Below are 14,894 nucleotides of genomic sequence, written 5' to 3'. Positions count from 1 at the left end.
ATATCTAAAATGAAATATGAAATAGTAAAGTAACCCTTCTCACCACAGAATTACTGATGTATTAACCTGTAGATAGCATTTGAAGTTGATTCATGGACTGTTTGGTAATTCAATATAAAGCAATTAATCACATTCATAGGTTCATTACTTTAAAACCACTGTCTGTGAAGTGACTAGAAACTGCATCTGCTGTTGGTGACAAGTAACCAATCTTAATGCTCTTCTGTGAGTCTGCTGATGAAATTCAAAACCTGTTTCCACAGGTGAGTCGGCTGTAATTTCAGCATTTTATCACAGCAGATTTTCTGGTGCTTTCCGCAGGTCTACATGATCACCTACAGGCTGTTATTCTTCTTGCTGATTGGGTTGTTAATGATTCAAAACTAGGAAGAGTTGGAATATGAAGGCGGAACCCATATCATTAACCAATAGTGGGTTTCCCCTCTTTCAAGGAGCTTTTTTTTCTCATTTATGAATGTGTTTTACCACAGATTTGATCAATTGCATTTAGTAGCAGCTTCAAAGATGTGACCCAGAAATGTCTGGTTCCACATTATTATTATCAAAGTATTCTTATTTACCTGAGATTTGTTTGCAAGCTTAACATGCAGTTACCACTAGGGGGCAGACTACAGCAACTTAAAGTGGTTCAAGACCTACAGTGTCCTCAGTGAAATGAGAGACTGTTTTCTCACACATAAAAAGCTGAAATCATTTAAACCTACAGTCGAGTCCTGTGTTGGCCGGCGAGCCAGTTCTCATGTAAACCATGTGAAAGCTAGTCATAACTTCCTGTTTTCACAAACAACCATAAAATAAGCTGAGACAAGACGCACACTTACACACATGCACGCACACATACACACATACATAAACATACGCCTGCTGACCCAAACCAGGCCTAAATGAGAGCTGCCAGTTCCTCTCATGTGGTCTCTCTGTGACGCTAGCTGGTCTGACTGCTAGATTGGTTTCTCCTCACAGCTGCTCGCCATCCCCAAGCCCTGATGAAAGGCCGCCTGTCTGTCAACACGGGGACAAAGACAGAGAGGCCTCGCCACATGTGTAATTAGCATTGCTTCACTAAGATTATAGATCATCTCGAGGAGATAAATGACTCCTTCATTGTAATTTGTTGGTCCCAAAATAGGAAAGTTGACAGTGAGAAACCACAGAATGCAGGATGGCAGTCATCCATGAACGAATTTGATGCAAAACATATTTAATTTCAATCAAAAATAGTCTTTCAGTTGTTCATTGCAATTGGTCTGATTGATATGTACATTTTTTTTTCCCGTAAAGCTGCATACATATGGTGAGGTCGTCCCTCTAAACTCTGAGAATGTGTGCATTTCGCTTGCTGTTAATGGCACCACTTGACTTAATACACCCACACCACAAATCAAATGAGAGAATGTTCTTATTTCACAAATATACCATGCTCCTTTGAAATATATACAAACATCGATCACATGTGAAACTTCTGAAATATTACATAAACAATCTACTTTGTAAAATTATTTAAAACAAAATATTATAAACAGACATTTCACTTTTCTTCATTAAGGCTTGCACATTAAAATGTAATGAAACAAAACAAACCAGTAATAAAATAGCTTATCAAATGCATAGCATTTTTTTCTTAGACACAAACTGCACTTGTGGTGCAATAAGGAGAGAATAAACAAAGTCTACATACAGGCTAAAAGCATCGTACCAAAACTGGATGTGTCTTTTTATTGTAAAATAGCCTCTGTTAGATCCTGCAAACCAGAAAAAAAGGAAGAATTCACTCAGTGAAATGCTTCATGACGATTTTTGTACAAACTTTGATTCTGTCCTGCCAGATCTTATTGTAGCTATTATATTTAATTTTCTCCATAAAAATATAAAAAATCATTTCCACATGGTGGATATTTTGTTATACAAGTAAAGTGTTAAAGTCATCCAAATGTCAAATTTTAAAAAGTCAAAAAAAACTAGGAGTCTACAGAGTGTAACCTGGGCTATTTAACGACATAAGGTGGTAAATGAAATATGTAGCGACTCCTTTGTGTCAAGATCAAGCTGAAATTTCCATCAAACAAGAAAAACAGTTTGTTCCTCCAATCTGAACTCCAGTTCCACATCCAATTCCCAACAAAATTCCCCATCATTGTCTGGAATGGAGGGAGTTTCCATTTAAAAAAGGCTGCAGCTTTCCACTTGTAACAAATGCCTAAAGCAAGAATCTGTGACTCTTGTGTAAAATGGAACAAGTTTAAGATTATTTTGGGGCATTTTTGCCTTTATTTGCTAGATAGATGGGAGCTAATATATAGAAAGTGATGGAACCAACAGAAAGGCCAGTTTAATCAGGTCTAATGGTGGAGATGATGGCTGTACTGACATAAACCGTAAACACAGCTGCTGGTCACTTTTCACTTTCCCATTGGCCGCTCCTCAACCCCTTCCTGGACTGGCAGTGTCTCATCTTGCAAGGTGCTTTGGGAAATTGAGTCCCCTTGAGATCTCAGGCTGCTCTGGAAAAACAGAGCCGTCTCATTGGCTTCTTCCTGGACGGGGCTCCCGAAGGCGTCGTCCTGCCCCTCCCCGTCGTTGCCGTGAGACGTCTGGCTGACATAGACGACGATCACATCACCACTGAAGTTCATCACCTGACCGCTGGAGATGAAGGTGGTGTTGTGGTTCCCAGACACCTGACCTAATGGAAAACATGACAAGACAAATGGAAAACACTGTGAGCTGAGGAATGTATACAAATTTATAGGCACGGGAGAAAGAGTCAAGGGTGAGAAATGTGATATTCTTTAGAGATATCTTTTGTTTTTTTTTTTAAATCTTTGCCTCATGAGAAAATGGCAATGCAATGACACACTATTGGGAAATTTGTAGATATGTATATACATATATATATATGGCATGGTTGTGTAAGACCTCCAGTTTCCCCCTACACAAGAAAATAGAGCTTCCCCTATTCATGACGTAAGTGAAGAAGGGGCTGAATGTTGGCTAACCTCGAGTGACAAATGAACAGTGGGTGTAATGACATTGCAGGATGACCACAGAGAGGCCACAGCTCCATAGACCACCACATTATATCCTTCTTGCCATACGTGCTTTAGAGCATCCAGCACTTTTTAGTGTGAGAAACTCAAGATGTCTGAGGACAATAATTTGTCAAGGGTTCAGGGCTATGTAGAAATTGGCAGAACAAATTCAAAAAATGTGCTGTTCAGCTCTTTCTGACATTTACTCCTTTAAAACTCTAAAAGAGAACTTCCAGCCAGTGGTTAATCTCAACTGGTCTCTGCAATGAGCTTCCTGCCTCAGAATCACTTCTGTAAACATGTATAAACCTATCCCCTTGTACTTTTCATACATGGATTGAAGCCAGCCAGGTGAATTAGGAAATAAACTGTGTGTTTTTGTTTTGCAAGTCACATCTCACCACATTAAGGCTCTGGTTCCTATTTTATCCAGCCTCCTGTCTGACTTTCCAGCAGACAGAACGAGCCGACCCTTAGTGACTCACAGCTCTAGTCTCATCTATTGTGCATGCACACATACACACTTAATCGCAGTAAATGTAAGCAAACACATGCTTGCAGACATTTTTTACACCTACACACACGCACACACTGAAAGGCACACATAGCCCTATAAAGTTTGAAAGTCAGGCAAACAGAATTGCACACTCACACAAAGTTTGTCTCTGTGTTCCACATCGGAGAGCCTTTCCCGGAATACCAGTCTGAGAGGTCTAGCTTGAAAATATGTCATTTCACCGCAACTTTGAAAACAAAGCTCTGTGGAATCTGCATGGGCTCTTCTGTTTATCCTTTCTTAATACCACATTGATTTCTCTGGATGCCCAACAACTGTAGCAATACAGTTTTTTTTGACAGGGGTAAACTTCAGTAGAAACCTTCTCTTGTTCAGTGTCATAGAAAACCACATTTGTATACAGCTTTCTTCAAAATCTGTTTATTTTTCTTGGAAGGCTGCTAGTTTAATTCCTCCTTGAGCAGGATAAATGTGGGCCATTAGGACTTATGAGGTCCCTTTGGACAAATGCGGCTCCTAAAACTGCTCTGGCTGAGCTGCTGGGAAACCAACAGATGATCATGTTGTTCCCTGGACAGCTTCTATGTGCGAACTATTTGTGACCTGAGGATAAAAAGATTTCCTGGTCGGCAGGTGAAACCATCTGACCCTTGTTTAACCTTTAAATAGCATATGTGGGAAGTCAATTTATTCAATTGCGATTACTGCATGATGGGAAATGGTGTTCACTTCAAGCCAGCAAGCTTGTAATTAAAGTACCCAGTCATCAGTGAGAGTCCAAAAAAAAATCCTTCACAAGTTTGTGTGTGTGTTTTTTTGGGGGGAGCGGGCAGGGTTATAAAAGTATTACTCAAGCTGCGCACATCTTGCTTCAATTAAAGCTGTGGTCACTTTGCGCAACCTTATGGAACTCTGGGTAAACAGGAGCTTTGTACTGTAGATGGCATAGTTCACACTGATGCACACACACAACAGTGTTTGTTAAGAATGTGGTTCTGGTGGTTCACTGGCGCATCAAAAACACACGTATCTTTTTCCTGCTCCCTGTGAGGTCCCTCAAAAATTCAGGGTCCGAATATCAATACTGGCTTTAATAAAAACTATTTCTTGGAAACAGTCACAGAAACGTTTTTATTCTTATGGTGAAATCAATCCCCTGTTATAAGTTGAGTTCAGCATGTTCGCCTAATAATGCTTCAGTTTGAGCAAACCACTGTCTCGATCAGACTGTTCTGATATTACTGCTTTTATAACTAACCATAACCACTCCGTGCTTGAGGCTGAGTACATAAATAAGTTTCCCGGAGATTTTTCTCTTTGGCAGCACGTAAGGGTCTCTGTGAGAACAATGCAAGTTCAACCATGTGACACTAAAACTTTCCATTAAAACCAATCTAACTTTCAGTCTGTTGTTGGTGGCTAGTCCCACCTATTCTGTGGAAAAGCAGAGCGCTGCTATGTAGTGTATCAAATCATGTATGGGTACGACCCTGTGGCAATGAAGCGGTGACTGCCTACACAAACAACGGACACAGAATCCACCTGGCAAACACAACTGTGAGCCCACAGTCTTCATAATGAGCCATTATCCCCATTGCACACAACCACTGAGCAATTAGTTTTCATTGACATTGCTGAGTGGTCATAGCAAAAACATCCAGGAAATATCCAGCCTCATAGCATCTTTGTATGGCCCGAGGAGAGTAAAAATAAGTAGAAATTCTGGGAATCAACTTATGGATGTTTGAAAGCCAATTTCTACTATGGAAAAAAGATGGAAAGTTATAGGAAACATGCATACGAGTGATTGAACCCTACATTCTTCCATAAGTGGGTCAAAAATGACCCATATACAAACCAATGTGTTTTTTTGCCCTTTTTGTCATTTTGGTTAAGAACAATAATTTGTATTATTGTTTGTATTTTATATTTTTCCACACAAGAATGATTTCATGTTTGAAATATGTTTATTTTTCATTTTATAACTGATTTTGAACATTTGTTTTTTTTTGATAATTGAAAAAGAAGAATATTACACAGAATGGCAATAGAAGAATGTCAACATACATTTTGTTGACATTTTCCACACTTCCTCCAGCTGTTGCTGCTCTCTGTCCCTCCAAATTTGTGCATCACCTCTTGTATGATATTATGAGTGATAAAGAGCTTGGGGTAGTAATACAAATATTACAATTTCTTAAAAAGTATTAAAGGTAACTTAAAAAGTTAGATCAAACACGTGTTTTTGAGGAACAGCTGGAATATGATGAAACGATAAAAACTATTCATTTCAAAGACATTGCAAGAAAATGACCTCAGTGGGTAATTTTTTGACCCATTTACGCATCTAGGGATTAAAAAAAAATTAAAATAATGATCTAGTTCGTAATGGTCAGCAAAATTCCAATGTACTAACTTTGTAAATACATTTGGAATTATAAACCTCAGGTCAAAGTTATTACATGCTGAGTGATAGTTTTAGAAAGTAAGTCAAATTTGTGACACTAATTTAAAAGTATAGCAAAATTAAAATTAAAAGAAACAGACAGCAAGTCAAAAGTGCATTTTTTTCTGAAATGTAATGACTTTTAGGTGCAAAGTCATCTTTTATTTTATAATTTTTAATTAGTACCTCATTATTTTGCTTTACTATAACTAGTGTTTTTTTTTTTTTTTTTAATTTCCTGGCACAAATGGGCTTCCATACCCAGTTTAAATTCCTGACGCTTTACCCACCTGAGGTAAGAGTTGGTTCACTCAACTGGCTATGGAGGCTCTCTGGTGAGCACTCCAGCTCCAACTCGCCCGTAGACAGCTTGTTTTCCCTGCTATCACCCCAGGACATTCCCTGGCCCTGCCCTGGGCTGGGACCCTCCGGGGGTTTGTCCAGGTAGAGATCTCCAACAGATGAGGAAGTCATCAGGGGGCTGACCGAGCTCATCGGCGACGTTGTACTACTTTCTGTTGAGGTGGAACCTGCGCTTGCCAGTCTGTATAATCCCTCCTGTTTAACCGGTGAGATGCCAGGCAGGTGAGATTTGAACTCTGGTCTCATCTGAGCCTGGGACAGCGGCAGGCAGAGTTCAGCGAGTGGACTGGAGGGAGGGATTACAGAGGAGGTGTGGAGGAGGGGAGGAGAAAGAGAGACAAGAGACGCAGCGCCCGTCTCACTCGTGGACATCTTTTCTGGATTTCCATCAGCCCTTCCTCCGCCCTTATCTGCCCTTTTACTGTCACTTTTATCCTCTTTCCCGCTCTCCTCTAAATCTAGCCCTCCACATGAGCAGGTTCCTGGTGTCCCAGGACTGACGGCCTGGCTACAGTCCTCATTCTCCCCTACTTCCAGTGGCTCGCAGACAGGAATGACACAAGGGCAAGAAACTGGCAAAAGTGGAGACACACTCACAACCTCTTCGTCTTCTGACACCTCTTCCGGTTCTCCAGATCCTTCGCTCTGATCCTCCATCACCGTCTTCCCCTTTATCCCTTCTTTCTCTGGCATTTCCACTGTAAAAGGCAGAGAGACCTTGACATCGGTAGTAGAGGTGGGAAAGATGCATGTGGGACCATCAGTGGGGCTGTGGGGTGCTTGGCAGATGAGTTTGGTCGTCTCACACGGGGAACATTTGGGACCTCCTATTCCTCCTCCTGCTCCACTATGGTAAAGAGGGGCCAGTGTCTCCTAGAGTGACAAAAACAGGAAGAGAAGCATTGAAAATAACCTCTAATCTGCAAAGGAATAATTACATATTTCTTCCCATATGTTTCATTGGACCATCTAAAACGTAAGTGATACTTCTTGAAATAATTGTAGTTTCTGTGTGTTTTCGTTGCTTTATAACTGAAATCCACTTCACCTGTTGTATCCTGGTCCTCTTCAGATTCTGAACACAGGATCGCAGATTTACTAGACAAAGAAACAACATAGTGTACCTTAACACGGACTAAAATGCAGAACTAGAAACATCATGACATAACTCATGACAGCACCAATAACATACAGGTAGAGAGAGAGAGAAATCCAAGGTTACCTACCGGAGAGCAATTTCAGTTTGTCCTTGTAGCAGAAGAGCAGCAGAATAAGGAGACACAGAACAGTAATGACTGACAGCACTGAAACTATGACCCAAGAGGGCTCTGCACCTGCAAAAAAGATAGTTTCATAGCTTGTGTTTTCTACTTTACACCTATTATCAGTCATAAATGCTTGCCAGCGTTCAAGTAGCAAAAACGATGTCACATTTTTATTTGAAGTAGCTGTTAAATGTGCATTAATATGACTTTGCATGGTTAGTGTGTCCATGTCTTACCAGACACAGGTAGTCCACACTCTGCATCGGCCGTGGTGCTGCCTGGCTGTGTCTCTCTCCTGCCCTCAGACTTACAACTGGGAAACAAGATAATATCACAAAACCAAAGAGTGAGTAACATATTGTACAGCTTGTTTTTTTTCCTTTCTGCCAGGCTTTCCTCAAGGCACTGCAAAGATGACGAACAAAAAGCGAGAAAAACAAAATTCTTCCTCTCTCTCTCTGTCTCCGTCGTCATCATTATCATCATTAGAGATCCGGCCAGCAGTGGAAGCTGGTGTCTGGTCCCGCCAGGGTTCCAGGGGAAATGGTGAACGTATTACTCATAACAGCTTGTTGCTGGTGAGGACAACTACCCGAGCGCATTTTCCCTCCGCAACATGTCAAAAGATTCCAAGCTTAAAAACCGTGAGCAAGTGTACACTTACTTAGTCCACGGCTTGCATTGTTCAGCGTTCTTCTCAGCAGAGAAGAAGCCCTTCTTACACTCGACACAGACCTTCCTTCCTGTCGATGACTCTGGAATGAATGACATACATTGTGATATCTCTGAGTTACACTTCTTAGAGTTGTTTGATATGAAAGAGGTGCTTGTTTGTCTCACCAGGGTCCAACTCAAGTCCTTGTCCAGCGGGGCAGGTGGGTATCAGCTCACAGTATTCACAGTTGACGGAATAACACTGGAGGCCAGGACGGCAGCGACACGGCTCCGCTGCCATGGGGTTGTCAGGGATTTTAGATCTCTCCAAAAAACCCTTACCTGGTGGTTTACAAATTGAGTATTTTAGTGCAGATGTAAGTCCAAATCCTTGAAAGGAATCTTGTGTGTGTTGCATCCAAAACCCCACTCCTCAGGCTGAATCTGGAGCAGAGGTTTGAATGGACTTTGCCACAAAGACTATGAAATAATTCTGATAATGACTCAAATTCCTTTTCATTCCTTTGACATTTTCCTGAAACATACTTTATTTTCCCCTCATTCAAATCATAATCAGGAAATTCGCTCTGATGTTCAGAGAGTTTTCGAATACAAAACAGAACCTTGACAAATGAATACTTTTGCAATAAAGGTTTTTGGTAAACTCCTTTATCTTCAGTTTTGCTGAGATGTTTTGCCTCAATCTTGTCATCATTCCTTGAGGCAGAAATTGCAGTGTAGCTGCACTGGATGTTGTATTTTTTCAAGATTCTGAAAGCTTGATTTAAGCTGCAAGTACTGACCTTCATCACAGAACTTCTGCAGGGTGCAGGACGTCTTACTAGTCCAGCCGGGCTGGTATTCACCGGGAGAACAGTTCCGACACATAGTCTTCTGAGATTCAGTGCAGGGAAAAAGCACGCGGGTACCTAATGAATAGAACGTGAAGAGAAGGAGAGAGAAAGAAGGAGGGACAAAAAGACAGATGGATTTAAGAACATGTACATACTCACAGTAACCACTAAAAACCTAATGGAACAACAGAAAAGAAAAAGGGAGATTGACAAAAATAGTCTCTTTCCTCTATTAAAGTGGATGCTTCTGGTGAATGTTAGTATAAATTGCGCACGTGTGTGTGTGTGTGTGTGTGTGTGTGTTCGGTGGTGAGAACACGTGCATGTCTGAGCCACATTAAGCCAAAATGTTCTGCTTTTAAACATCCTTCCTCTTTAAATTTGGAATCTTTATGAATGGAAATCTATTTTTATTTTACAGTGATTCCAGTGAGTAAACCATAGATGTGAAATGCTCACACTACTGTCTTGTGTTTTCATTCGTTACTTTTGTGTGTGTGTGTGTGTGTGTGTGTGTGTGTGTTATTACCTGGTCCACACTTGTTGCAGCATCTGGAGCCTCTGGAGAAGTAATGTGTTTCATCACACGGATCAGATTTGGAAACAGCATTCTAAAGAAAATAAAGACATAAGTTCAGTTTTTTTGGTTATTTTGTGCACTTTTCTATATAGACTATAGAGAAGTTGAGAGTGTATTATACACATGTCCAAAGTATATTTCAAGCAAATAAACAACAAAAAAAACAACAAAAAAATGGTTTTACATTATCAAAAACATGTATAAGGGCAACTCTCTTTCTTCTGCTCATCTTTCAGATCCACACATGATATTTTGAGATGGCTGTGAGTAATGAGAGGAAGAGGATGGGTAAAAGATTTCCAAGACATGCCCGGGAATTCTTTCCACTCTCTCAGAAGCACCTGACCACAGCACCATGTTGTCGTCAAACCACACAAACCAAACTCCAATCCCAGTTGCATAGGGGACTAGACTTATATAAAAACAACTCCTGTTGTTTTAGAATTAATTTAACACTTGGTTGCAGATAGTCTTCTGATCCCTACTAGTGTGTGCTAACCTAAATGTCTAAAAGTCTCTCTGTTTAAACATGTCATATTGCAAAGTCTCATTAAACAGTCACAACTGTAGCAGAGAAATATGAAAGTGAAACATCTGTGCATGTTTTCAACAATAACTCTAGTAAAAAGGCTGCAAAGGTAAGTTATGCAGGCTCACACATACATACAGACTGTACACGCCCTCCAGCCACCCTAAATTAGGGGCTGGTGAAATCCTCACCACACTGCTGAATTAGACAATCTGGCTGTTATGACAGAAACTATGCCAAAACCACAATGTCTTTATATAAATGTAGAAAAATACAACCTATAGGCCTGACTGCACTACGACCTCGAAACAACCTCCTCTATTTTTTCTCATTCAGCCCTTTTTTGAAAGTTACTCTTTTCCAATGAAATTATACACCATTTCAGTCATTCTTAATGTCGTTTGAAGAACACAGACAGGCTGACGTTCAGTTGAGTGAAATGTGAAAAACTCTGTCTTCAAGATCTGAATTTGTCTGCTTGTCATGAGATTCAGCCTCGCTGGTTATCTTTTTTGTTTTTTTTTTTTCATCTGTCTGTCTTTAAGGCACAACAGTCTCATACACACAGTGATGGTCATGCTATCTACTTCCACTGTGTCTGAATTTCATATATCCTGCAATTAAATCCTGCTGTTGACATCCTATTTCTACATTACACCGCTGAAAATAATATGTATTTTTAATTTTTTCCCCCGACACTACATGCAGAGGATCACTTTGTTGTATGAAGATGTCAACTTTCTTATATTATTCCTGTTGTTCTTAGCATAAAGTCATTTTTAAGACATTTTGGATAAAAAATAAATACATAACAGGCTCTAATCCTGCCTTCCACACCTTCTCCTCCTTCTCCTTCCTGCAATTCTATTCCCGCTCTTTCTCACACCTTCATGTTCGAGTCTGTTTAGTCTCAGTCAGTCGGGCCTCGGGCAACAACAGCACAACATGAACACTGGCAAGCATTTAATTACATCCACTCAGACTCACACATCAGCCAGTCTTTGTTTTAGGATCTAACCAGAAGGGATAATGATGCACAGCGCTCATAGCTCGGACCGCAGCAATAATGATAATGAGGACCAGGTGCTGCTGCAGACAGAAAGAAAGATTCCCATGCTTCCGATAGATAGATCGATAGATAGATAGATAGATAGATAGATAGATAGATAGATAGATGGATAGATGGATAGATGGATAGATGGATAGATGGATAGATAGATCGATAGATCGATAGATAGATAGATAGATAGATAGATAGATCGATAGATAGATAGATAGATAGATAGATAGATAGATAGATAGATGGATAGATAGATCGATAGATCGATAGATAGATAGATAGATAGATAGATAGATTGATAGATCAATAGATAGAATATGACAGTTTTCAATCTGCATAGTTGGACCATTGTGCACAAGAAGCCAAAGGAATGCTGGGAATTGTATTTTTGTGACCACCACATCTAAACATTGGGTCTCAGTAATGTGAGGCAATGAGTTTTGACTCACTAAATATATATGTAAAAGGAAAACAGCTGATCCACCCTATAAGATTATAGGTTATAGGATAGAGCATCCAACCTCAAGGCTAACTTTATCTGTTGAATGTGCTCAAATATATAGTTATGAATACAGAAATGTTAAAACAAAAAAAGAAAAGAAGGGAGTGGAAAGAGAAAATAGTCAAATGGATGGACAGTGGGTAGGACTGAGAGAAGAAGAAGAACAAAGAGGCATTAAGAGTTGTTCCGGTCAGTGACATTCATTAACTGCCCCCCACCTCCCATTTTTTATGATCTTTTCCCAGCTGTTTTGTTTATCTTTTAAAAATCCTTCACCACTTGCGTGATCCTATCAAAGATTACTGTGACGCACAGCGCATTCCATTTGTTTTCAGGGGATGAGAGAATTTGCATAACGGCCACAGCAGCCTCAGGCACAAAGCCAAGAGAGGCACAGTGTGACTTTTTGGCCTCTAGGGGTTTTAGTGATCCACGATAAGGTGCTATAAAAGTGTGTTGCTCAACAACTGAATCTCTGTATGTTTGCACCTGTGATTAATTCTGTCAAAGCCATAAAAACAAATCCTCTGAAATGCCACCTGCACAAATCAAGACTTGAACCACTTCTCTTAATAAGTACTTTCAACATTTGATATCATATGAAGTCTTAGTGTAGTATTAGGTCCAAGTAATAATCTTAATAGAGTTTGTATAGGAAAACTAGTGATTTTCTTGCAGCCACGTCAATAAAACATGCTTTCAAGTGACTTTCTGTAGGCTTTTTCTCTGCTACACACTGAATGAATTTATTTTAGATCTGCAGCAGGTACTGTGGCTTTTGTAGAATAAAAGGAAGAGCTGGCGAACTGTCAGAAATAGTGGCAGGAAGTACACAGGTTATTACAGAAACTGAAAAGACAAGGGCAGAACATTTATTGTAAGTACTTGGAACATAGCTCTTAATAAATATCATCTGAGCTAAATAGTATTTAGCTTTAGGGACATCCAAAAAGTGAATTAGAAATGCTCCACCTCTCTCCAAACAAAGTTCTTTTGTGATCACAAGAGTTGCATTATCTATCAGTGGAATGACAGCTGACTCCAGGATTTATTCAAGTTTGGATCTGCAGGTCTGAGGCAATGCAGTGCTTGCTCAGGCTGAGACAGACGTAACAATGACGATTGTTGGATGCTAAATGGAAGGGATGAATCTCCAAAGGGTAGAAAAGCACACGTGATGAAGCAAATGATTGAAGTGAGAAAAGGGGTGTTGACTGAGTAGGAAATGAAAGGCGTGAAGACAGAGGTAGTGCGCTGGAAGAGGAAAGAGTGGCAGTTGGATGAATGCGAACATGCAGGGATGAATGTAGAGAAGCTGGTTAATAAAAAGTACAGGAGCCGTTAATGTGAGTAGGCAAGTAAAGGAATGTAGCAGAGCACAGTTTATTCATGATACACTGACTTTTACACTCTGAACATCTTGAAGCAATCGTGTATTGCTCAATGCCATACAGACAGTTAGAGATGTATTTGGAATTGATTGGATGAAGCGGTTGAAAACCAAGAAAATGAAGGGGAATTCTTTGGGAATAGCATGAGTCAGTAATGGCAAGACCATGATGAGAACAAACCAAAGCCAAAGGTTTGCAGTGTCACCTTAAAACGTAGATGAAAAGTATTTTTCCCTTCTACACCGATTCCTTTTCCAGACATCATATCTTCCTTGGCTCACTGCTGCTTGAACAACTGTGACATGCATCTGACATGCTGTGAAAAAACATTTTTCTCCTGTGTTTCTCTGGATCCAGCATGGACAAGTTGCAGTGTTCTCTCAAGCATTCCCTCTTGCAACACATTTCAGGGAGGGAAAAAAAAGCGTCTGTTCCAGTCAAACTCATAACGTTGCTGGCTTACGGTAATAGAGGCATGCAGGCAGTGATAGATCACTGGTGCCCAGCAGTCCCACCACTACAACCACATCTTATAAACTGCTCCACCTGGACAGCGTTAGCTGCTTGGACGAAACAACAACACGGACAACAACATGCCATGGTAACTGGTAACTTCTCCCCTCAGTTTGAACTGTTGTGGTGGATCAGCTGGGACATTATGTCATGTTTTATATCAACATGTCAAAAATATAATTGATTGGAGTTTTTAACTGTGTGCCAACCACAAGATGTAGGATCATTTAAGCTGCTTATTGTCTTATAGTCAGAGTGGTTGTAAAACATTTTTGAAGCCCTAACTTAAAGGTAATCAAAATATTTTCTAAATTACTTTTGGTGGGTAACCATCTGCATTCCTGTGCGGCCCCTTCTGGTCCCTCGGCTCTGTTGGATCTAATGAGGTTCCTGATGAGCCATTTGGTACACAACAGTCCCCTCCGGACCGGGAGAGGATGCTTGGTGGAGGGAGAAGAACATCCAGTTGCCAGCGGCGTTTTTGTGGTCAGAACAGGGGAGAGGTGGACTCGACCCAAATACAACTGATTCCAGTTAGTGTCCGTGCGTAAAAAGAACCGCTCCTCCCTTCCCGTCGTTCCCCATCTGACCAGTTCACGAGAATCGAGAATCTTTTGATGTGATGACACACATTCTGGTTTTCTGTTATGATTCTTCAGCTTTGGTCAAACAAACTAGCATAAATCTCAAAATTTTGCATTGGCTCACGAGTGTAACTCTACAGTCCCTGCGATCTAGCGCACAGCAGACAGAACATACATACGGTGGCATATACCATTGTTATTAAAGCCTAAACTCGCACAAATAATAGAAAAAAAGCTCTTTACCTGTGCGTAAAAGGTGACAAGGACGCACGTTATCCAGCCCCGGAATATCCAGCTTGTAGAAAAGTTCAATCTCATCTCTGCTGATTTATGAAAAAATTACTTCTGAGCCAAACTTTTCGGTCTTAGTCAACGCAAAAAATGCACTAAGATGCAAATTTCCCAGACTCTCTTTAAATGTCCTCACAGCAAATCACTTCTTCTTGCGTGCGTAAATGTGGTAGAGCGGCCACGCATCTCACAGGGCATTCTTGCGCCTTCATTCCCAGTTAGGCAGCTGCAGTTCCCATCTCTGCTCTCCTCTCATCTTCCTTCTGCTTTCACCCACGCGTTGTGGAGGGAGCAA

The 14,894-nt window shown here is 40.5% G+C and overlaps 1 protein-coding gene across 1 annotated transcript; it reads right to left on the bottom strand.

Annotated features, from left to right (window-relative positions):
* Window positions 1–1,402: 1,402 nt before the first annotated feature.
* tnfrsf11a (tumor necrosis factor receptor superfamily, member 11a, NFKB activator) lies at window positions 1,403–14,894 on the bottom strand. Its single transcript, XM_023266230.3, has 10 exons — window positions 14,552–14,894; window positions 9,679–9,760; window positions 9,099–9,224; window positions 8,482–8,637; window positions 8,306–8,396; window positions 7,878–7,954; window positions 7,603–7,710; window positions 7,425–7,474; window positions 6,304–7,249; window positions 1,403–2,704 (listed from the first exon to the last, which is right to left on the bottom strand). Exons 1-10 carry the CDS (start codon window positions 14,624–14,626, stop codon window positions 2,421–2,423), a joined length of 1,995 nt encoding a protein of 664 aa, XP_023121998.1. The 5' UTR covers window positions 14,627–14,894; the 3' UTR covers window positions 1,403–2,420.

The sequence above is a fragment of the Amphiprion ocellaris genome, chromosome 22 (genome assembly GCF_022539595.1).
Source record: "Amphiprion ocellaris isolate individual 3 ecotype Okinawa chromosome 22, ASM2253959v1, whole genome shotgun sequence".
Classification (NCBI taxonomy): domain Eukaryota; kingdom Metazoa; phylum Chordata; class Actinopteri; family Pomacentridae; genus Amphiprion; species Amphiprion ocellaris.
Note: the sequence above shows the minus strand (reverse complement) of the source record. Positions and strands in the feature narration are given on the sequence as shown.